Source organism: Carcharhinus amblyrhynchos, chromosome 28 (assembly GCF_965287045.1).
Source record: "Carcharhinus amblyrhynchos chromosome 28, sCarAmb.v2.hapA, whole genome shotgun sequence".
In the NCBI taxonomy this organism is placed as follows: Eukaryota; Metazoa; Chordata; class Chondrichthyes; order Carcharhiniformes; family Carcharhinidae; genus Carcharhinus; species Carcharhinus amblyrhynchos.
In genome coordinates, this window is record NC_137351.1 from 32281125 (window position 1) to 32306533 (window position 25409).

Here is a 25409-nt window from a genome sequence, read left to right on the forward strand (position 1 = left end):
CACTCCCCAACCCAGAAGCAGCGACATGTCTTAATCAGTCTCTGATGTGGGTCTAGGGCATCAGTCATTCATAGAACATAGAAAAACTACAGCACAAACAGGCCCTTCGGCCCACAAGTTGCGCCGATGATATCCATACCTACTAGGCTTACCTATAACCCTCAATTCTATTAAGTTCCATGTGCTCATCCAGAAGTCTCTTGAGACCCTATCGAATTTGCCTCCACCACCACCGACAGCAGCCAATTCCACTCACTCACCACCCTCTGAGTGAAAAACTTACCCCTGACATCTCCTCTGTACCTGCTCCCCAGCACCTTAAACCTGTGTCCTCTCATAGCGACCATTCCAGCCCTGGGAAATAGCCTCCGAGAATCCACCCTATCGATACCTCTTAACATCTTATAAACATCTATCAGGTCGCCTCTCATCCTTCGTCTCTCTAAGGAGAAGAGACCGAGCTCCCTCAACCTATCCTCATAAGGCATGCCTCCCAATCCAGGCAACATCCTTGTAAATCTCCTCTGCACCCTCTCAATAGCCTCCACATCCTTCCTGTAGTGAGGCGACCAGAACTGCGCACAGTACTCCAAGTATTCATTCAGCCACTTCAATCTTTTGTCCAAAAGGATACCCAAATAACAATTAAAACCTGGAAAAGGGCAAATTAAAGGCAGCAAGGCTAAGATCAAGAGTTAGATAAAGCCCAAGACGGGGGGTGCAATGTCTTATCTTGTCAGCTTGGATCTTGCTTGTCTCTCCCTGACGTTGGATTCCATTTGAGTTTGGAGCCAGTGAGCTGATGGATTTGGCTTTGCCTGGCCCACTCTGCGCACTGGCTTTATAAGTTTCAGAATGGGATTTCAAACATTTTTTAAAAAAAATCTGCATTAGAAGTGAATGAATAAAAAAAAATTAAAAAAGAAAAAGATTTGTGCTGAGACCAAGGACACAAGGAATGGAAGCAGCATGGTCTAGCAAACCTCCTCTGCCAGTTAATCTGATCGTGGCTGATCTGCCTTGTCCTGTCCACTCCTCATATCACTTAAATACCTAAAACAGCAAAATCTACTGATTGCAGTCTTAAATATATTCAATGATGGTGCATCAACAACCCTTCAAACATTCACAACTCTTTGAGTAATTTCTCTTCATCTAAGCTGCATATCCTGTGATGGTGTCCATGTTCTAGAATCATAAGAACATAAGAAATAGGAGCAGGAGTAGGCCGTCTAGCCCTTCGAGCCTGCCCCGCCATTCAATAAGATCATGGCTGATCTGAAGTGGATCAGTTCCACTTTCCCGCTTTCTCCCCATAACCCTTAATTCCCCTTGTCTATCAGAAACCTATCTACCCGTGACTTAAATATATTCAGCGAGGCAGCCTCCACCACTTCAACGGGCAGAGAATTCCAGAGACTCACCACCCTTTGAGTGAAGAAGTTCCTCCTCAACTCCGATCTAAACTGCCCCCCCTTATCTTGAGGCTGTGCCCTCTAGTCCTGCTATCCTTTCTAAGCGGGAAGAATCTCTCTATCTCTACCCTATCCATCCCATTCATTATCTTACACATCTCTATAAGTTCCCCCCTCATCCTTCTGAACTCCAACGAGTACAGACCCAGTCTATTCACTATCTATTCAGAATCCCTGGGCCAGAGGAAACCACCTTTCGGAGTTTACTCCACTGAGACCAATCAAACGCTGAAGGTTTCAATGACTTCACTTTCCATTTGTCTAAATTCCAGAGATTATAAACCCGAATTTCTCAGCTCCTCTTCCCAGGACAGACAATCCCCCTCATCGCGGGGACCAACTAAAAGTATTGAATTAATAACGCAGTGTAATCTCCTTCGACACTCGGGTGCTGCCTGAGTGAGCTCTGGGGAATTACATTCCCAGAATGGAGCCTGAGTGATTTTTTTACCCATTCATTCCATCAGCGAATAATCCTCCCTGTGCGAGGATGAACTGTGGTCCAGGTGATTATTTATTCCTAGGGATGAAAGATATCAGCCCCAACACGCTTATAATCCATAACAAATTTTGGCAAACAATGCAATGTGGGTGGCACGGTAGCACAGTGGTTAGCACTGCTGCTTTACAGCTCCAGGGTTCCTGGGTTCGATTCCTGGCTCGGGTCACTGCCTGTGTGGAGTTTGCACATTCTCCTTGTGTCTGTGTGGGTTTCCTCCGGGTACTCTAATTTCCTCCCACAGTCCAAAGATGTGCGGGTTAGGTTGATTGGCCAAGAAATTGCCCCTTAGTGTCCAGAGGTTAGAGGGGTTAGAGGGTAAATATGTAGGGATATGGGGGTAGGGCCTGGGTGGGATTGTGTTGGGTGCAGATTCGAAGGGCCTCTTTCTCGTGTTCTATGTTCAATTTACATAGACTGGGCTTTTAATGATATACAATTAATTTGTGAGAACAATCATTTGTTTTATTGCCCATAAATTGCAGAAAATAATCCAATCCAACAAACGTGTGGGAAGAAATGTTCACGTTAGTATGTTGACAGACGTTGGATTTTGTTGGCTGATTCGAAACTTGCCAAAATTGTTGACACGAACACTGGGTTCGTGTGATTATAGTTTGAAATCTGTGTACTTCCTTTCTGCTGCAGAATTTCAAACAAAGGGTGTGACTTCCTTCACACAAAATAGTCGCTCTCGGCATTGAGAGCTGGATTCCAGATTTAATAGTTCGCAGCACTGACGGCGATGTGTGTTTTTCTTCTTTATTGGGTGTGGCCATCATTGGCATGGCCTACATTTATTGCCTATCCCCCGGTTGCTGTTGAGAAGATGGCAGTGAGCTGCCTTCTCTAACCGCTACAGTCCATGTCGTGTAGATACGGTGCTGTTAGAGAGGATTTTCGGGATTCTGATCTAGCACCAATGAAGGAACAGCAACATATTCCCAAGTCAGGATGGTGAGTGGCTTGGAGGGGAGATTTGAAGATGGTGATGCTCCCATGTGTCTGCTGCCCTTGGCCTTCTAGGTGGTAGAGGTCACAGGTTCGCAAGGCGCCTTTGAAGGAGCCTTGGTGAGTTACTCCAACGTATCCTGTAGATGGGAAACATTGCTGCATCTACAACGGAGGAAATGGATGTTTAAGATGGTGGGAGGGGGGTCAATTAAGTGGGGCTGCTTTGTCCTGGATGGTGTTGAACTTCTTGAGTGTTGTTGGAGCTGCACCCATCCCAGCAAGTGGAGAGTACTCCCTTCAAAATCCTAACTTGTAGATGGTGGACAGGTTTTGGGGAATCATGAGGTAAGTTTTTATTTTAAACTCTATTCCAATCCAATCAAGTCAAATTAAAGCCAATTCAGAGTCCCAACAAGTTGGGACATTCCCGATCCAAGCTGACCAGACAGGGCTCTCACTTCCTGCCTTGGGCTTGATCTACATGATCCAAACTGATTGGAGTAGGGATAGTTCCTCCTCCAAGGCTTGATCTTATTCGCATCTTAGCCAAAAGCCAAAATGCCGTTTTTAAAAATTGCTTCATGAGGGAAGTTACTCAGTGCAAAATTCCCAGACTCTAACCCGCTCTGATAGTCACAGTATTTATATGGCCAACTATCTATTCTAATCCTATCTACTTCATGATAATCCTATATTTATTTTGTACGGCTCCACTTAAGTTCTCCTTTTCTGGAATAATTCTAGTTTCCACAAGGATTCTTCACTCAGTAGATCTCTGGATCTGTTTTTGGGCCCTGGTAACCCCGAGGATATTGATGGGGGATTCAGTGATGGTAATGCTGCTGATAGTAATGGTTGGATTCTCTCGTTGGAGATAAACATCACCTTGTGTGGCACAGATATTACAGACCCTTTATCAGCCCAGGCCTGAATGTTGTCCAGGTCTGGGTTGCAGGCAGGCTGCTTCATTTTCCAAGGGGTTACACAATCAAATGCTGCCTTGATGCCTCAGGCAATCTCTCTCACTTCGCCTCCTGAGTTCACCTCCTTTGTTGCATTACAGCTCTGATGGGGTCTGAAGCTTTACCACACGCACAGTCCTGTGTTGTGGCTTCACCTGTCAGCGCCTTACTTTCAAATATGCCTGGCATGTCCTCCAACACTCCTCATTTAAACTCCTCTGGCATTGTTGGAGCTGGGGATGTGCCAGACGGTGAGGTTACAGATTGCAGTGGGTTACAATACTGCTGCTTCTGGTACTGAACATCATTGAATATCCAGTTTTGAGCGGTTCTGAAACTATCCTATTTAACACGGTGTCACACCGCACGGTGGAAGGTGTACTCAGTATGAAGACAGGACTCCATCTCCACAAGAACTGTGTGATGGCCAATCCTACCAATACCCTCCTGGACCCCTGCAGCAGGTAGATGGGTGAAGATGAAGTCAATTAGGTTTTTTCCCCAGTGTTTTAGAATGAATATTAGTTCAGAGCTTAACAACCAGCTAAGGCTTATTGATCTTTGCATAAAAACCCAGGAATCTCCACTGGAGCATCAAACCATCTCTTAAACATCTCCAACTGTCGCCACATGCAGACTGTGTCAGATATTGATCACTCTTTGTTAGCTATATAAGAACATAACATAAGAAATAGGAGCAGGAGTAGGCCATCTAGCCCTTCGAGCCTGCCCCGCCATTCAATAAGATCATGGCTGATCTGAAGTGGATCAGTTCCACTTTCCCACTTTCTCCCCATAACCCTTAATTCCCTTATCGATCAGAAACCTATCTACCCGTGACTTAAATATATTTAGCGAGGTAGCCTCCACCACTTCAACGGGCAGAGAATTCCAGAGATTCACCACCCTTTGAGTGAAGAAGTTCCTCCTCAACTCTGATCTAAACTGCCCCCCTTTATCTTGAGGCTGTGCCCTCTAGTCCTGCTGTCCTTTCTAAGCGGGAAGAATCTCTCTACCTCTACCCTATCCATCCCCTTCATTATCTTATACGTCTCTATAAGATCCCCCCTCATCCTTCTAAACTCCAACGAGTACAGACCCAGTCTATTTAGTCTCTCTTCATAGTCCAACCCCCTCATCTCTGGTATCAGCCTAGTGAACCTCCTCTGCACTCCCTCCAAGGCCAACATATCCTTGCGCAAGTGCGGCGACCAAAACTGCACACAGTGCTCCAGCTGCGGCCTCACCAGTGCCCTGTACAGTTGCAGCAAGACTTCCCTGCTTTTATATTCTATCCCCCTCGCTATAGAATATATTGTCATTAATCAATCAGAGAAGAATATTTCCAACCTACGTTGGTAGTTTTAAAGATATTGACAGAAATTCAGAATAATCTGAAGCATCACCTTCTCTGAAAAACTGGACAGGCTTTGCAGCACCCAGTCTCTGAAAAGCTGAAGACACATAGTTAAAAACCCAGGCAAAATCACCTCTTGAACAGACCAGAGTAATGGATCTGCAAAGGAGAGAAACAGAAACAATGAATTAAAATCAGTGACAAAGGCGATTGCTGTTCATTGTGAAACTTTTTAATAAAACATTCTTCAGGTGACTTCATCAAAAATACACTCCGATAACTTGTCCGAAATGATAACGTTTCTCCAAAGTATTTGCGGGCGTAGTTTTAGGTTCATGTGGCACAGTGGGTATCGACCCTGCCTCTGAGCCAGAGGCTCCCGGGTTCGAGTCCCACCCCAGGCTGAGGAAGGTACATTCATAATGCGGCCAAACAGGTTGAGAGCCAACCTGCAAAACCCTTCCAAACGCGCCAATCGGTAAGAGCGGGATAGGCTCCTGGTCACCCACGCTTGATGCAGAGTGGCACCCCTCAAGCTATGAGCCCCTCGTAACCTGTTCTGGGAAATTATTAGCTACAGAAGCAGACAAACATCTGCCTTAGTGTACCACCAGGGCTGGGAAGAGAATTGGAGTTGGAATAAAGGAAATGAGATACGTGAGGCATCTGGCGCATGTATAAATCTCTAAATTTGCACCCCTTTATTGTGGAGTCCAAGAGATGTAGGCAAAAGTCGTAGGTAGGGGAAGGATTGGAATGAGGCACTCACTGAGTGTTAAAATGGGTGGCGCGGGCTTGTTGGGCCTGTTTCCTGTGCTGCGTTATTCTTTGTTTTTTGTTCTCTGACACAATATATTTGGATTATCAACAGCCAATTGCAATTTCACCACATAAAGAGCTAATTACAAATATTAATGACTTTAAAGAGAATGTAGCTACGTAGATAGGGAGCTAATCAGAATCAAAATATATGGGGGATTGTCAGATTGGCAACATACGGATAGTTTTGTGCTCCGTGGATCTATACTGGGATCACGATTGTGGAAATGATTTGAATGAATATACAAAAATGGAATGATATTGAAGTTTGATCTCAATACCAAACTAAGGCAGCGTGGCACCCAGTGAGAGTGAATGCAGGAAGATACAATGAGTGAGGGGAGTGGGCAGATTGGTGGCAAATCCATCTGAACGCAGAGAAATGTGAATCAGTGCATTTTGGTCAAATGAACTATGAAAGGAAACATATCTTAAACAGCAAGAATCTGAACTCGGAGAAGACGTTCACAAATGCCGATATGTTTATCGCAAACAGGAAAAGCTGGAAACACAGCAGGAGTGGCTGTCTTGTATTCATATCCGTTTTACAAACTTAAAAGGAAGGAGCGAACAGTCAACTCGGTCGGATCAGGAAAAAAATGGGAAGAGGGTGGAGAAGCAGCCAAACATACAGCCAGCGGGGGAGGGACGGGGCTAAGCGGAAACTAATTTCAGGATGATTTAAAATGATTAACTCAGTCAAGTCAGAAAAAGAAGCATTAAAATTAAAGAACAAAGCATGAGGGCAAAATGCTGTGGATGCTGGAATCTTAACAAAAAACAGAAAACGCTGGAAAATCTCAGCAGGTCTGAAAGTGTCTTTGGGGAGAGAATAGGGCCAACGGTTCAAGTCTGGATGACCCTTCACCAGAGGATGTGAGAGTGGGAAAATGTGGAAAAATGAGAAGGGTGAAAAATTTGGGGAATAGGATTCAAAAAAGTGAGAGATCCGATTGTAAATGGAATCAAATTCTGGATTTTCTAACCCACCATGTCTAATATATTATGAAATAAGATTGGGTGTTAATGAAATTGCACAAGATTTGGTCAGGCCATTCTCAAGTGGGGGTTATATAAAGTGAGGAGATGCTGTAAGCCAGCAATTGACACAGGTAGGTACAGATGAGGAAGGACATGTGACACCTCCAGCTCAACACTTCAAAGAAATGTTCAACTATCTCTTCCTCCTCACGACGTCAAACGATTCCAGAATTCTGGCCTCCACTGTAGGCTCGTGGCAATGTCACTGGGCTAGTAACCCAGAGGGACATGGGTTCAAATCCAACCATGGCAGCTGGTGGAATTTAAATTCAATGAATAAACCTGGAATATAAAGCTACGTTCAGTCTTGGTGATGACTATCATTGACTTAAAAAGAAAATCTGGTTCACTAATGACCCTTTAGGGAAGGAAATCTGCCGTCCTTACCTGGCCTGGCCTACAAGTGACTCTGGACTCATAAGGTGGTTGATTTTAATTATACTCTGAAATGGCCCAGTAAGACACCTAGTTCAAGGGCAATTAGGCTACAACGACACCCAAAATCCCATGAAAGAACAAAGAAAGAAAATGACCCTACCTTTGAGACCATTCCAAATATCAATCTCGCTGTGTGAAGAATGTTCAGTGACATCAATCTTGAACTGGTTTTACATCAGTTAGAAAAATATATGCAAGGGGATAAGGCGAGGGGTTGGGTTAGGTAGAATGCTTTTATAGAGAGCTAGTACAGACACAATGGGCTGAATGGCTTCTTAGTGCGTGGAAAGATTCTGTGATATCAGTTTATACAATCCTGTCCTCCAGTCAGAGCTCAGTGAACCGTTTGCAGTTTGCGGGTACAGTGGGGAATGTGTGTAAACTGTTGCCTGCGCAGAGAGCTTATCAAATGTGTACTGACTTTCCTTCCAAAACTGGTCATTCGTGAGAATGAAAGAGGGGCTAAAATTTCAGGTTCGTGGGAAGGGAGGTTGTGACTTTGGGATTCCTGGCTCTGACATCAGATTTCTGGGGAAACAGAAGTTTGTTGAAATCAAAAAGAAAAATGCAAAACCCTCAGAGATTAGGCTTCAGCAACTGTGCAGGGCTGAGGAGAGTGTGTGGAAAGAAGGGAATGTGAAGGCTGGATACAGCAGCGGGCTTAAGGAAGGTAAAGTTACTTTGATGGGATCGATTAACTAGAGCCATTTGGTTGACCGTGAGAGCCAGGTTCATTGGGAGTGAGGGCTGTAGGAAGATATGGGCGGCACAGTGGTTAGCACTGCTGCCTCACAGCTCCAGGAACCCGGTTCAATCCTGGCCTTGGGTGACTGTCTGTGTAGAGTCTGCAAGTGCTCCCAATTGTCTGCTTGGGTTTCCTCCGGGTGCTCCAGTTTCTTCTCACAGTCCAAAGATGTGCAGGTTAGGTGGATAGACCACGCTAAATTAGTTTAGATGGAACAGCCATGGGAAAGGTGTGGTGTTACAGGGAGAGCGCGGGTAAGACAGCCTAGATAGAATACTCTGTCAGAGAGTCAGTGAAGACTCGATGGGCTGAATGGCCTTTTCTGCACAATTGGGATCCTATGAAAATAGAATATTTGACAAGAACTGGAACTCCACCTGGGGAAGGCAGAGTTGTGAGGGGTTTGATTGTTGGACATGATGGCAAAATGTGTTCAGGGGGCTGGCAGTAAATCTGGAAACTGATCATGGTCAATATGTGGATTTTGCACATTCTCCTCATGTCTGTGTGGGTTTCCTCCGGTTTCCTCCCACAGTCCAAAGATGTGCGGGTTAGGTTGATTGGCCATGCTAAAATTGCCCCTTTGTGTCCTGAGATGTGTAGGTTAGGGGGATTAGTGGGTAAATATGTGGGGAAATGGGGGTAAGGTCTGGGTGGGATTGTGTTCGGTGCAGACTCGATGGGCCGAAGGGCCTCTTTCTGCACTGTAGGGTTTCTATGATTTATGATTAATATCAACAAAATAAAATGTAATTCATGGCTTCTAATGAATACAATCTCCAGTGAGTTCATGTTTAATTTATGTTGATTTTAGTCTGTTAAAGTTATAAAATATGTAATCTTATCCACCAGTTTCTTCCATTGCGTTAAAAAGTTTGTTTCTTTTATTTATTAGTCTGTGGAGATTTTCTACATCTCAATGTCCTGTCTCATTCACCTCCTTTCAAGGTTGACAAGAGCGAGGCTTTCTAACTTTCACTCGTAACTCAATCCTTTGATACTCGAGATCAGATTAAAAATACATTATGGAGATCAATAATGATATTAACACAGAGTCTTGGACACGCCACTGAAAGCTTAACCATTGCTCTGAGGCTAAACAGACAGGTGTTCTACTTCTCCTTTGGCTGTCCTTATCGACACTACAGAGACAGGGAAAGAAGCAACTCCTAAACTCGTTCGTTATCACTAAACTTGGTTTCAGGATTTTGACGTTTCCAGTGTTTGGCATAATTATACTTACTATTTCTGAAATCTACATGAAACAAGTGTTTTGTTTACAACACCAGTTCAGCCAACTCTCTCCTCTTACCCTTCCCGCACCCACTGGTGCACTATGGCAGACATTTGTCTCTTTCCATAGCTGGTAATTCCCAGAACAGGTCACTAGTCTGTCGCCAGCCGCTTACACTCCACATCAAGCATGACTGACCAGGAGTCAGTCTCTCAACCTCATGCACTCAACCTGTTTGGCCGCATTATTAACACACCTTCCTTGGCTATCAAGTCATGAGGTAGGACTTGAACTCTGAGCTCCTGGCTCAGAGGCAGCATGCTATCCTCTGCACCCAGTGGCATAGCAGTTAACACTGTTGCCACATAGATGTGCAGGTTAGGTTGATTGGTCATGCTAAGAAATTGTCCTTTAGTGTCCAGGGATGTGTAGGTTAGAGGGATTAGTGGGGATAATATGGGGGTAGGGCCTGGGTGGGATTGTGTTTGCTGCAGACTTGATGGGCCTGTTTCTTCACTGTAGGGTTCTATGGTCTACGGTCATAGTGCCAGGGACCTGGGTTCAATACTAGCCTTGGGTGACTGCCTATGTGGAGTTTGCATGTTCTCCCTGTGTCTGCATGGGTTTCCTCTGGGTTCTTCGGTTTCCTCTCACATCCATAGATGTGCAGATTAGATAGATTGGCCAAGCTAAATTGCCTCTTAATGTCCAAAGATGTGTAGGCTAGGGGATTAGCCATGGTAAATGTGTGGGCTTAAAGACATAGAGCTGGGGCTGGGCCTGGGTAAGGTGCTCTATTAGAGAATCAATGCCGATTCGATGGGCTGAATGGCCTCCTTCTGCACAGTAGGGATTCAGTGATTCCAGACACTTTCTCTGACGACCTCCACCATGTAGTTTTTGGGCACTTAAAATAACGTTTGTCAAGTGCATTTTTCTGAAAAGGGACACTTATCTCTCCTCTGCTTCTTGTCTTTTTTCTGTTCTATTAACCTGTGCAGGCTCCAGCAGAAAACCCTGTACTCTACGCCCAGCCAATACGCCATGGACCATTTTAACTCCTACACACAGAAGCTTAAAGAACCTCCTAATATCTTCCAGTCTCTCTGACTCAGACTCTGTCAAACCTTGGATGACAAATGTTTCTGTTTTTGTTGTCCAGCTAGTCTGACTCCCTGTCTTAGGAGGACAAGAAATGATTTTTCAATCAATCCCAATCGTTGCAACTGCTTTCGCAACGCCAGTTGGCATTTTATGGAAAAATAAGTAATTGTCCATCTGCTTACCTTTCTTGAATGGTTGACTGGATGTAATTAGCAATGGAGCCAGCCAACTGTGGCCCATAAGCTGTGTCAAAATACTGTCTGCTCGGAATCTCTCCAGAACACGCGTCTACCGTGACAAAGAGCAACCCTGCCTTCTCAGACAAGAAGACTTCATCATTCACCTACAGAAACAGAACGGCAATTCTGTAAGAAAGCAAATCCTTCAAATTTTTGACAGTTTTCCATAAAATCCAAAATGAAATTCCCAATGGAATACAAAATTGGACGCCCATTTCAGATATGTTTGGCTCCTGATTGATCGGAAAACAACACATTATTGTGACAAACATTTTTGTCAGTTATTATGTTGATTATTGCAGCAGGATTGTTACAAGGCTAATGACCCAAAGAATGTACGCTCAAGTTCAGTTTGAATTCAGGTTTTAACAATCTGGAAATAAAAAACTGATACCAGTAAAAGCAGAATTACTAAAATTATTAATGTTGCTTCGGGAAGGAAACTTGTTACTGATCTGGCTGGTTTATGACTGCAGTTACACACCAACATGCTGTTAACTGCTCTCTGAAAAAGCCTAGCAGCGATAAGGATCAGAAGGTTCTCCACCATCTTTTCATTGCAACTCAGAATGGGCAAGAAAGGATTCTCACCAACTTTTACAGATGCACCATAGAAAACATCCTTTCGGGTTGTATCAGTGGTCTGGCTCCTGCTTTGACCAAGACCGCAAGGAACTCCAAAGGGTTGTGAACATAGCCCAGTCCATCACGCAAACCAGCCTCCCAACCATTGACGCTGTCTACACATCCTGCTGCCTCAGAAAAGCAGCCAGCATAATCAAAGACCCCATACACCCTGGACATACTTTTTGTTCCGTTGGGAAAAAGATACAAAAGTCTGAGATCATGTACCGACCGACTCGAGAGCGGCTTCTTCTCTGCTCTTGAATGGACCTACCTTATATCAAGCTGATCTTTCTCTTCAACCTATGTAACTGCAACACTGTATTTTGCACCTTATCCTTTTCTCCTATGTGTTCTATGAGTAGTTTGTTTTGGGTGTATAGCGCGTAATAAATACTTTTCACTGTATCCCAATGCATGTGACAATAACAAATCAAATCTTGCCTAATAATAAATATATTATCCATGGACCCAGTGATGGAGCTAGCATGGGGAACTTGAGCTCCAGTCTTTATTTCTGTTGTGTCACAGTAACGTCCCTACCTCTGTGTGAAAAGCTCTGAAGTCTCACTTCAGTCTGTGTTAGGCGTTCACATTGTGGCCAAACAGGTTGATTAACGGTTTGTCAATCCTTCTGATACGGCCATCAGTGAGACCGGGGAGTTTCCGGGTTAGCCAAACTGCGGGAAGGCAAACCATCGCAGTCCTTGGCCAAACGTAACCAACGGGCCAATCCAATGCAAGTCATGGCTGCCAATGGTCTCCTCGGGTGGGGTGCCTGAGGGAGGAGCTCAGCTGTTTAATATTTCTAGCAGTCATCTCAAAACACCATTCACTCGTCTATCAGCTTCTCAAATAAACCCAAAAACGTGAGGACAGAAAAGCATCACTCCGGCCAATATCAGGCAAAAGGGGAGGTGGATGGACAATCTGGTTACAATGGGGGCACCATTCGCATACACACGGGACAAGGTAGGTGTAGGAAAATACTTTGTTAAGATGGCGGCGCGGGCTCGTTGGGCCGAAGGGCCTGTTTCCCGTGCTGGGTTGTTCTTTGGACAGGTCAAAACAATGGTCTGGATCTCCCACGATTGATCAAGACGGGTGCACAGCACAGGAAACAGGCCCTTTGGCCCTACAAGCCCACACCGCCCATTTTAACACTCAGTCAGTGCCTCATTCAAGTCTCTTGTCGATCGTCGACACTTTTGTCTACCTCTAGTGGAACTCCACAATAAAGGGGGTGGAAACTTAGGGAATTGTATGTGCGCCAGATTAAGGGAGATCCAATTCAGGGACAATTTATTGACACCAATCGGCCTAAAAAGCACGTTTTTGGGATGTGGGGGGAAACCGGAGCTCCCGGGTGGTGAGATTAGAGAATCTCACAAGAACGGTTTGGTGGTGTCGGCCACTAACATAAACCCAGGATGCGATTGGCCCCTCCCCCGAGCTATGGCAGGACACGTTTCCCACCTTCAAATGCTGGGAGCTTAATTTTAATAAATTAGCATCTCGTGGCCCCGTGTCAAACTTAAATCCCATGTCGGCACGGTGACAGGACCTTGTGATCTGAAGATCGGCAACCTGAGCTTCGAGGGGCAGTCAGACATGAGTGAATATAACTCACGAGGACCCTCTCACGGGAATCCCGGAAAGTGGCATCTCAGATCCGGGGGGGGGGGGGTTGGGTCACAGGTATGTGTCCAAAGTGGCATTTTCCTGACTGGCTTTCAGTGCGGTGCCAGGACCAGGGCTCCAGTGTGGGCAGGGGAGGCCTGGTGAGGGGGAAAGGCAACACCAAGGGAAAGCCATGGGGCAAGAACTCCAGTGTGGGCGGTGATGGGGAGCTAGGGGAGGGGGGTACAGTGCAAGGCAGCATAGACTGAAAGAAGTATGCAAAAGCGCATGACAGGGTAAATGGTAGGACTCTGAAGAGTGCGGTTGAACAGAGGGATCTGGGAATACAGGTACAAAATTCCCTAAAAGTGGCATCACAGGTGGATAGGGTCGTACAGAGTGCTTTTGGTACATTGGCCTTTATAAATCGGAGTATCGAGTATAAAAGTTGGAGTGTTATGGTAAGGTTATATAAGTAAAAAGTTTGACAACACCAGGTTTTAGTCCAACCGATTCATTTGATAATACTCACAAGCTTTCGAGGTTTCCCTCTTCGTCAGGTGAATGGAACGCCGGCATACCACATCAAGGTTATATAAGGCATTGGTGAGGCCGAATTTAGAGTATTGTGTACAGTTTTGGTCACCTAGTTACAGGGAGGATGTAAATAAGGTTGAAAGAGTGCAGAGAAGGTTCACAAGGATGTTGCCGGGACTTGAGAAGCTGAGTTACAGAGAGAGATTGAATAGGTTAGGACTTTATTCCCTGGAGAATGAGGGGAGATTTGATAGAGGTGTATAAGATTCTGATGGGTATGGATAGAGTGAACGCAAGCAGGCTTTTTGCACTGAGGCTAGGGGAGAAAAAAAACTAGAGGGCATGGGTTAAGGGTGAAAGGAGAAAAGTTTAAAGGGAATATTGGGGGGGTTCTTCACACAGAGAGTGGTGGGAGTGTGGAATGAGCTGCCGGATAAATGCAGGGTCACTTTTAACATTTAAGAAAAACTTGGATGGGTTCATGGATGAGAGGGGTGTGGAGGGATATGGTCCAAGTGCAGGTCAGTGGGACTAGGCAGAGAAATGGTTCAGCACAGACAAGACGGGCCAAAAGGCCTGTTTCTGAGCTGTAATTTTCTGTGGTTCTAGGGGTTGGGGGAGGAAATTGGAAAAAAACATCCAAGTTTGAGCATTCTTCCACAGCTGAGATCATTCAGCATCAGCTCCATTGACATGCTTGGAGTCTGGCTTTTGAAGCAATTATGCCCACTCAAGCCACACTAATTCCTGACAGTGTCTATGAGTGCCCCAGAACTTAGACCCACTCAGGCAAAAGCTGCAAATTAAGCTGAGTTTTATGGGCTTGTGGAGGAACTGGGCAAGTTAGAGGATCCTCTTGTGAGAGGTGGGAATGGAACAACACTGAGGGTGGTGGGGGGCACTCAGATCCGCTTGCATTTAGTTATCCAGCCTTGGAACAGTAACCTCATGGTCCCGATAATTGCACAGTCTGGGAGTACAGGTTAGGATAAAGGCAGGACAGGAGAAGGTGGTGATGGATGTGCCTAGCTTGGCAAAAGGAAGGGCACAACCTTCAAGATCAAAGGATAGTAAGACCCCCTCCACATGTTGAGGGAGATCCAAGAACTATCATTCATGTGTGCCTTGCTAGAACATAGGCCGCACTTGATCTTACTGTGCATGAGTGAGAACCAGTGTTGATGAAGCTTGTAATTGTCAAAGTCTCTCACATATGCCACCTTCTGTCGGTGTTGGCACTTTGGGGACTCAGATGGCATCCACTGTCCCTGGCATTGAAAGTGATTGCTGCGCTCAATGTTTATGGCAGTGGTTCTTTGCACAGGTGACCCGTGTGGGATTTCTCAAGCTTCCATCAATAAATGTACACAGATTTCGCCACAGCACCTAACTTTGTCAATTTTGATTGCGATCAGGCGAGGCTGGAATTAAGAGGACAATAAACCCGGTGCTGTTCCTCCTCCTTATGGGTGCCCTGAACGTCAGAGGTCACAGTGGGGCGGGTGAACAGAGGCCATCCTGCGAACCGTCCAATGTAAAACCCGTGCCTCTGCATTTTTTTTGATTAAGTGCCACACCAGATGGTAGAAAAAAGCCACCGTTGCCATCGGACTTGGCTAATATCTGGCACGATTCCACCCAATGTGTTTATATCCCTCTGACATTCTCCTTCCCATGTAGAAGCCTCCAAACCACTCTGCCATCCTCTCGTACACCTCCTCGCTCTGATTGGTTCCCCAAATGTGCCCCCCCCCCCCACCAACCACCTCCCTCCAAAGGAGCTGAAAGGCCGAGGTAGCGGCACAGTAGCACAGTGGGTTAGCACTGCTGCTTCACAGCTCCAGGGTCCTGGGTTCGATTCCCAGCTCGGGTCACTGTCTGTGTGGAGTTTGCACATTCTCCTCGTGTCTGCGTGGGTTTCCTCCGGGTGCTCCAGTTTCCTCCCACAGTCCAAAGATGTGCGGGTTAGGTTGATTGGCCATGCTGAGAAATTGCCCCCTTAGTGTCCTGGGATGTGTAGATTAGCAGGGATATGGGGGTAGGGCCTGGGTGGGATTGTGTTCGGTGCAGACTCGATGGGCCGAAGGGCCTCTTTCTGCACTGTAGGGTTCGATGATTGAAGCGAGGCTGACCGAGAATCGGTCTCAATGTCCAGCGACACATCACTCATTCATCACAAAACGGAAGCAGATCCTGCGGAAAGTTCCAGACAGCTGTCAGTCTGCAGGGAAAGTTCAATTGTTGAGATGATGAGTTTCAGATCAGGGAGATAGGATAGAATCATAGAACCCTACAGTGCAGAAAGAGGCCATTCGGCCCATCGAGTCTGCACCGAACACAATCCCACCCAGGCCCTACCCCCATATCCCTACATATTATACCCACTAATCCCTCTAACCTACATGTGCCTGGACACTAAGGGGCAATTTCTTAGCATGGCCAATCAACCTAACCCACACATCTTTGGACTGTGGGAGGAAACCGGAGCACCCGGAGGAAACCCACGCAGACACGAGGAGAATGTGCAAACTCCACACAGACAGTGACCTGAGCCGGGGATCGAACCCAGGACCCTGGAGCTGTGGAGCAGCAGTGCTGACCACTGTGCTACCGTACCACCCAACTCCACACAGACAGTGACCTGAGCCGGGGATCGAACCCAGGACCCTGGAGCTGTGGAGCAGCAGTGCTAACCCACTGTGCTACCGTGCCGCCCATATACAGTATGTATTAGAGATACCATACTGTAATACAACTCCAGAGCTAGCAGAGACATAAAAACAGGTCATTTAGCGCGCAGCTGCTTCTTTCTGTGCATCGGTACTCGAAATCTAATGACGAGCTGACATTACAGAACGTCTGCAAGTACAAACAAACTTCCATTATTAGCTGGAGCCCTGGGAGCTGTGGGTTTAAACTCATTCTGACTGTGAATCATAACTGTCCGAGGAAGTGAAGTGTGACTTCATTCCTGGCCGTCTTGCTGTAAAAGCTGCCGAGATGCTGGCGACAGCCACCCCCTTCGCAGTCAGGGGAGACAGTGGCTGTGGCACGGCTGTCTCTAGAGATGACAAGTGAACAACCGCATCGTCAGACAGTGCTGGTGCCTCAGGCGTCGCGAGAAATAAAAGGGAGAGCGGCAGCGAGGATGTGAAGCTGGCTCAGTGACAAGGAGCCGAGGGAAGTGGATTTGCTTCTGATAGAATCCCTGAAGTGCGGGGGGGGGGGTGGGGGGGGCCATTCGGCCCATCGAGCCTGCGCCGACCACAGTCCTACCAAGGCCCTAGCTCGTCCCCCTGACACTAAAGGGCGTTTGAGCATGGCCAATCCCACACATCTTTGGACTGTGAAGGGGAAACAGTCCGGAAAACTCCGGTTTCCTCCAAAGATGTGCGGGTTAGGTTGATTGGCCGTGCTAAAATTGCCCCTTAGTGTCCGGGGATGTGTAGGTTAGAGGGATTAGCGGGTAAATGTGTCGGGATATGTAGGACCTGGGTGGGATTGTGGTCAGCGCAGACTCGATGGGCTGAAGGGCCTGTTTCAGCACTGTAGGGTTTCTATGTTAAACTGGAGCACCTGGAGGAAACCCATGCAGACACGAGGACAATGTGCAAACACCACGCAGATAGTGACCCAAGGCGGGAATTGAACCCGGGTCCCTGGTGCTGTGAGGCAGCAGTGCTCACCACTGTGCCACTCACAGCATGTCAATTTTATTTATTTCGTTAGTGTCACAAGTAGGCTTACATTCACACCGCAATGAAGTTACTGTGAAAATCCCCTAATCACCACACTCGGGTGCCTGTTCGGGTACACCGAGGGAGAATTTAGCACGGCCAATGCACCTAACCAGCACGTCTTAGGACTGTGGGAGGAAACCAGAGCACCCGGAGGAAACCCACACAGACATGGGGAGAATGTGCAGACTCAACACAGACAGTGACCCAAGCTGGGAATCGAACCCAGGTCCCTGGCACTGTGAGGCAGCAGTGCTAACCATTGTGCCACCATGCCGCCCTAGAAATTAGCAGTGGAGGGCAATTTGCAGTGTTGCTCCCCAGTTGTGTGGTTTCGGACCAACTGCTTTTTTAGACGTATGTTAGTGACCTTGCCGTGGGGCAGGGCCCAGTTTTAAAACTTGCAGATAACTAAAACTTGTAAAGATTGGGAGGACAGTGCTTTTTTCCTTTTTTTGTTAAAACCTCTAACATAGTTAGGGCATGATAGATAGTGGTAGACTTTAAGAGGACACAGACAACCTGGCAGAATGGGTAAACACGTCTCAGAGCAGTGCGAGGTGATACATTTTGCTGGAGAGGTAATTTAAAATAAAGAATACAATTCTAAAGGGAGTATAAGAACAGAGACTCCTGGGTGTACATGCACAAATCATTGACAGAGTGAGAAAGTGTTTTATATACGGAATATATTCATCCTCGCTATAGAGGGAGGACAGCAAAGGTTTACTAGGCTGAAATCTGGGATGGCAGGTCTGGCATATGAGGAGACACCAAGTCGGTTAGGATTATATTCACTGGAGTTTAGAAATTTACTAAATTCTAACGGGATTAGACAGGGTAGATTCAGAAGGAATGTTCCTGATGGTGGGGGAGTCCAGAACTTGGGGGGGGGGGTGTCATAGTTTGAGGATAAGGGGTAAACCTTTTAGAACCGAGTTGAGGAGAAATTTCTTCACCCAGAGGGTGGTGAATGTGTGGGATTCACTTGAGGCCAAAACGCTGTGTGATTTCAAAAAGAAATTACATCTAGCTGAAGGGATCAAAGGTGGCGGGGGGGTGTGGAAAATCAGGATATTGAATTCGATGATCAGCCATGATCGAAATGAGTAGTGGAGCGGTCTTGAAGGGCCAAATGGCCTACGCCTGCTTCTAATTCCCAAAACAGGAAACGCCCTCTCCATTTCCACCCTGTCAAGTTCGCTCGGGACCTTATGTTTCAATCAAGTTAACTCTTGTTCTTCTAAACTCCAGCAGATATAAGCCTAACTGTGTCACTCTCATCATAAGACAACCCACCCATTTCTGTTAACAGTTTAGTCAACCTTCTCCGAGCTTCTTCTTATGCATTTACACCCTTCCTTAAACAAGGAGAACATACAACACTACAGCACAAACAGGCCCTTTGGCCCACAAGTTCCGCCGATCATATCCATACCTACCAGGCCTATCTATAACCCTCAATCCCATTAAATCCCATGTACTCATCCAGAAGTGTCTTAAAAGACCCCAGCGAGTTCGCCTCCACCACCACTGACGGCAGCCGATTCCATTCACTCACCATCCTCTGAGTGAAAAACTTACCCCTGACATCTCCTCTGTACCTGCTCCCCAGCACCTTAAATCTGTGTCCTCTCGTAGCGACCATTTCAGCCCTGGGAAATAGCCTCTGAGAATCCACCCTATCTATTCCTCTCAACATTTTATAAACCTCTATCAGGTCGCCTCTCAACCTTCGTCTCTCCAGGGAGAAGAGACCGAGCTCCCTCAACCTATCTTCATAAGGCATGCCTCCCAGTCCAGGCAACATCCTTGTAAATCTCCTCTGCACCCTCTCAAAAGCTTCCACATCCTTCCTGTAGTGAGGCAACCAGAACTGTGCACAGTTCTCCAAGTGGGAAATCCTGTACACAAGCTTCCTGATATAGTCTCACCAGTGCCCTGTCTAACTGAAGCATAGCCTCCCTACTTTTACATTCAACTCTCTCACAATAAGTTATTACATTCTATTAGCTTTCCTAATTATTCGCTGCATCTGCACGTCACCCTTTTGTGATTTGTGCACAAGAGCACTCAGAGATCCCCCTTACACTCAGAGCTACGCAATCGCTCACCATTTCAATCATTTGTTTCTTGATTCGATTCTACCTTCCAAAATGGACAATTTTCTCATTTGCCCCACATTATAATCCATTTACCAGATCTGTGGCCACGGAACCTATCTTTATCCCTTTGTAGCCTCATTATGTATCCTCTTCCCAATTTATCTTCGAGTCATCAGCAAATTTAGCAACCAGCCCATCCACCCTTCGTCAAATCGCAATTTTCCCAAAAGTGCTGAACTGGTGGGAAAACTGGTCTGGATCACGACTGTTCAGCTTCTGACCCGAACCCCCACGCTCGGTGCAAATGCGGAGGCCACAATCATGAATATCGTTAAAAACCCAGGGGAGCGGGGCCTGTTCGCCCGGAGACTGACAATTCTGGAACTCTGGGGCCACTGCACATGCGCAATCGGTTGGTCTCCCCAATTGCTGGCCAGCTTTATCGCCTGGGACCCCCCCCACAGTGCCGACCCTCCAGCAACCACCCCCCCCCTCCCACAGCCTGATCACAGCCCCTACAACAATTCCCAGGCCAACCCTGACCCCACCCCACCCCCCACCCCAATGTCCAGCCCACCCCGGGGTGAGGGGGTTTGGGGCGATTCCCCCAAACCCCCTCACCCTGGCAGACCCCCCCCCCCCCCCCAGGGTCAGACACTGCCTGCCCCGCACCCCCACCCCTGGCTAGGCCACCACCTCCAACCCCCCAACCTGCCCCAATCACTGGCCTCCCTCCACCCCATACAGATCGCTATGCAGAGTGACAGCAGTACACAGCCCCCCCCCCTCCATCCCCACCAATTGCCCCAGGTCCCGCCCACAATAGCCCCCACCCCCTTGCCACTCCCCAATGCCAGATGGGCAGTGCAAAGGTGCCCCCCCCCCGGGCATGGACATTTTTTCCCCCTTGGGCAGTGCCAGGAGGCATAGCTGGCACTGGCAGAGTGCCCATGCCCAGGGGGGCACCACAACCCCTGCCGCCTGACCCCCTGGGGGGCCCCAATTGACTCCCCCCCCCCCACCTTCACTCCAACAGGGTCTCCCCTGAACGTGGGGGGGCTGCATTAAATCCCGATGGAATAAAATACTCCTGGTGGGGTGGGAGATGCTATTGGGCTTGGCAAGTTCTCCGCTGGGCCCGATAATCTCATTTAAAATAGATTTAAAATACATTAAAAACAGATTCAAATCACTTACCCTGTCTTCCTGTGTGGTCTCAACTGCGCCTGTTCCCTGGTTGAGTTTACCATCAGATAAATGGTTTGGACTTAAACCTGGCGTTGTCAGACGTCTTACTGTGTTTACCCCAGTCCAACGCCGGCATCTCCACACCATGCCCCATTCCCTGGCTCAGGGAGAAGCTCCTGGGTCAGGAACGCATGCGCAAATCCCGTGAAATGGCCAACACGCGATTCTCCCGACCAGACCCACCAGAAAATTTGCAGGTCACAATGAGAGAATCGCCCCCATAAACTGTAAAAAGTTGCGGCCCCGACACAGATCCCTGTGGCACGTCACTCATTACATCCTGCCAACCAGAGAGAAAAAAATGCACTTTCGCCAACTCTGTTTCCTATTAGCTCGCCAACCTTCTATCCATGCCAATATATTACCCCCTCTGCCATGAGCTGTTATTTTCCACAGTGTCCTTCGATGTGGCACCATACCAGATTCATGGAATGTATTCCATATGGAATTCTGGGCTTTATAAATAGAGGTATTGAATAAGTAAGAATGTGGTTACGCTGGGCATTTACAAAGGCTTTTTATAAATAATTTGCTTTTATTAATAGACACTGGTTTGGCCTCAAGTGGAGTACTGTGCTTAGTCCTGGGCACCGCACTTCAGGCACAAGTGAAAGCTTTACTGACGGAGCAGAAAAGATTGACAAGATTGATCGTGCACTTCAGATACCCGGATAGGGTGGAGAATCCTGGACTGTTCTCGAGGAAGGGACTTTTGAGAGATGAGATTTGATCGAGGTATTCAAAACCAAGAGGGGTCTGGAGTGGGGGAAACTGTTCCCATTGATGGAAAGCTCGAGAATTAACCAAGTTAAGTTGATTAGCAAAAGAAACAAAAATGACACGAGGAAAGATATTTTATGCAAAGAATGTTTACGATCTGCGGGAGAGTGTGATGGAGGCAGAATCCATCGTGGCTTTAAAATGTGAATAATGATCTCAAAAGAAAAAATTCTTCAGGGCCACAGGGAAATGGTGGAAAAATGCACTTTGTGGAGATAGGGACACAGTCAAAGGAATCCTTCGGTGCTGCAACTTAGGATTCTGATATTGTTCCATTCAGTTCTCCGGTGCTATATTGTATATGCAAGGTGATAAATTGCTATTCAGCCTGGAGACTGTGGCTCTGCAGTCACCAAACAGGATCAGCTTGTCGCCCATTGGGACTTGGGCCAAGGACAGTCCGAGGCTGGAGTAAAATTCCTATTTGGACTCGTCTTGTTGCTTCCAAGAATTATTGGGATGAACACGCTGAGGACCGTAGCACAATGTTTCTGGGCTTGGGTGCTGAGGACCATGGCACAATGTTTCTGGGCTTGGGTGCTGAGGACCATAGCACAATGTTTCTGGGCTTGGGTGCTGAGGACCGTAGCACAATGTTTCTGGGTTTGGGTGCTGAGGACCGTAGCACAATGTTTCTGGGTTTGGGTGCTGAGGACCGTAGCACAATGTTTCTGGGCTTGGGTGCTGAGGACCGTAGCACAATGTTTCTGGGCTTGGGTGCTGAGGACCGTAGCACAATGTTTCTGGGTTTGGGTGCTGAGGACTGTAGCACAATGTTTCTGGGCTTGGGTGCTGAGGACCGTAGCACAATGTTTCTGGGCTTGGGTGCTGAGGACCGTAGCACAATGTTTCTGGGCTTGGGTGCTGAGGACCGTAGCACAATGTTTCTGGGTTTGGGTGCTGAGGACTGTAGCACAATGTTTCTGGGTTTGGGTGCTGAGGACCATAGCACAATGTTTCTGGGTTTGGGTGCTGAGGACTGTAGCACAATGTTTCTGGGCTTGGGTGCTGAGGACCATAGCACAATGTTTCTGGGTTTGGGTGCTGAGGACCGTAGCACAATGTTTCTGGGTTTGGGTGCTGAGGACTGTAGCACAATGTTTCTGGGCTTGGGTGCTGAGGACCGTAGCACAATGTTTCTGGGTTTGGGTGCTGAGGACCATAGCACAATGTTTCTGGGCTTGGGTGCTGAGGACTGTAGCACAATGTTTCTGGGCTTGGGTGCTGAGGACTGTAGCACAATGTTTCTGGGTTTGGGTGCTGAGGACCATAGCACAATGTTTCTGGGTTTGGGTGCTGAGGACCATAGCACAATGTTTCTGGGCTTGGGTGCTGAGGACTGTAGCACAATGTTTCTGGGTTTGGGTGCTGAGGACTGTAGCACAATGTTTCTGGGTTTGGGTGCTGAGGACTGTAGCACAATGTTTCTGGGTTTGGGTGCTGAGGACTGTAGCACAATGTTTCTGGGCTTGGGTGCTGAGGACTGTAGCACAATGTTTCTGGGTTTGGGTGCTGAGGACTGTAGCACAATGTTTCTGGGTTTGGGTGCTGAGGACTGTAGCACAATGTTTCTGGGCTTGGGTGCTGAGGACTGTAGCACAATGTTTCTGGGTTTGGGTGCTGAGGACCGTAGCACAATGTTTCTGGGTTTGGGTGCTGAGGACTGTAGCACAATGTTTCTGGGTTTGGGTGCTGAGGACCGTAGCACAATGTTTCTGGGTTTGGGTGCTGAGGACTGTAGCACAATGTTTCTGGGTTTGGGTGCTGAGGACTGTAGCACAATGTTTCTGGGTTTGGGTGCTGAGGACCATAGCACAATGTTTCTGGGCTTGGGTGCTGAGGACCATAGCACAATGTTTCTGGGTTTGGGTGCTGAGGACTGTAGCACAATGTTTCTGGGTTTGGGTGCTGAGGACTGTAGCACAATGTTTCTGGGTTTGGGTGCTGAGGACTGTAGCACAATGTTTCTGGGTTTGGGTGCTGAGGACTGTAGCACAATGTTTCTGGGTTTGGGTGCTGAGGACCATAGCACAATGTTTCTGGGCTTGGGTGCTGAGGACCATAGCACAATGTTTCTGGGCTTGGGTGCTGAGGACCATAGCACAACGTTTCTGGGCTAGGGTGAGCCGGAAGGTCACAGGGCATTCATTTCTCCTGCAAAGGGGAGTCTCTGAAATGGCCAATCAGCTGGATCTTAATGATGAAGCCAATCCAGCAGAAGCTGCGATCAAAGAAGGAGGAACCGCCACCAAGTTCCTCGTTGGCCTTCCCCTGCCAGTCAAGGTCTCACTGAGGGAATTGGGAAGGATATTAGCTATCATTATCCAATCTGGCCTCTGACTCCAGTCCCCACCAACATGGTCAATTCTCAAACATCCTCCAATGTGGCCTAGAAAGCTACAGGGTTGGGCAATAAATGCTGGCTTCAGCTGCAACATCCAATGGCCACAAGGAAGAACGTGAGTGTGTGTGACCCGAGTCTGTGTCACCCCTTTTCCCCTGTGGTGAGATATCAGATCAGCAGTTTGGAATCTGGAGTATTGTAGACACCAAATACACTCTGACATTGCATCGTCTCCCCTGTAATCAACATCTGTCCTGCAAAATTAACAGTTCCTCAAATTAAAATCCAATTGATAGCTCAACCAGTTAGGAAACAGTTAACAACACTCGAGAAGGAGCAAAAAGAATTTAGTTCCTCTCAAACTGAAAAGCATTACAACGCAGGATCTGACAGCGGTTTATATCACACAGTTATAAAGCATCACAATAGCCACATCAGAAAACACTGCGTTTAGTCAACTATGAATTGCTAGAAGGAACATCAATGTAACCAGTTAACACTGTGTGTGATATTAAATCAAAATGAATTGTTAGGGTTAGGTGTCAGCTAACATATCCACAGAAAATTAATAATGGAAAGTTATTTGCTGATACACCCGGAAAAGAAATTCAACTAAACTGACAAGTCTGACTAAATTGGGAAAATATGAGAGAATTTAAATGGAACCACAAAAGCATAAAGCACGTAGCGTTTTGGTCCAAAATTAAAACCACTGCCTTGTCACAATCCAAAACATACCCCCTGGCAATGTTCTGTCACACTGTGTCTATCCATCCCTAATCCCGCTGCCCTGTATCAATCCAACCTGAATCCCACTGCCCCGTATCAATCCATCCCTAATCCCACTGCCCCGTATCAATCCTACACTAATCCCACTGCCCTGTATCAATCCATCCCTAATCCCACTGCCCCGTATCAATCCTACACTAATCCCACTGCCCCGTATCAATCCATCCCTAATTCTACTGCCCCGTATCAATCCATCCCTAATCCCACTGCCCCGTATCAATCCATCCCTAATCCCACTGCCCTGTATCTATCCTACACTAATCCCACTGCCCCGTATCAATCCATCCCTAATCCCGCTGCCCCGTATCAATCCATCCCTAATCCCGCTGCCCCGTATCAATCCATCCCTAATCCCGCTGCCCCGTATCAATCCATCCCAAATCCCGCTGCCCCGTATCAATCCATCCCTAATCCCGCTGCCCCGTATCAATCCATCCCTAATCCCGCTGCCCCGTATCAATCCATCCCTAATCCCGCTGCCCCGTATCAATCCATCCCTAATCCCGCTGCCCCGTATCAATCCATCCCTATTCCCGCTGCCCCGTATCAATCCATCCCTAATCCCGCTGCCCCGTATCAATCCATCCCTAATCCCGCTGCCCCGTATCAATCCATCCCTTATCCCGCTGCCCCGTATCAATCCATCCCTAATCCCGCTGCCCCGTATCAATCCATCCCTAATCCCGCTGCCCCGTATCAATCCATCCCTAATCCCGCTGCCCCGTATCAATCCATCCCTAATCCCGCTGCCCCGTATC

At 47.3% G+C, this 25409-nt stretch overlaps 2 protein-coding genes across 2 annotated transcripts in view; both read right to left on the bottom strand.

Moving 5' to 3' along the window:
- cemip (cell migration inducing hyaluronidase 1) overlaps nucleotides 1–25409 on the bottom strand; it is a 252790-nt gene that overhangs the window by 143237 nt on the left and 84144 nt on the right. The gene's annotated exons all lie outside the window — the stretch shown is intronic.
- Nucleotides 1–25409, bottom strand: part of LOC145359655 (cell surface hyaluronidase CEMIP2-like) — a 160299-nt gene that overhangs the window by 1592 nt on the left and 133298 nt on the right. Inside the window, exons 23-24 of the mRNA XM_080214373.1 lie at nucleotides 10811–10971; nucleotides 5297–5406 (exon numbers count right to left, since the gene is read on the bottom strand). Of these exons, the coding sequence (XP_080070499.1) occupies nucleotides 5297–5406; nucleotides 10811–10971 (271 nt within the window). The remainder of the gene's footprint in view (nucleotides 1–5296; nucleotides 5407–10810; nucleotides 10972–25409) is intronic.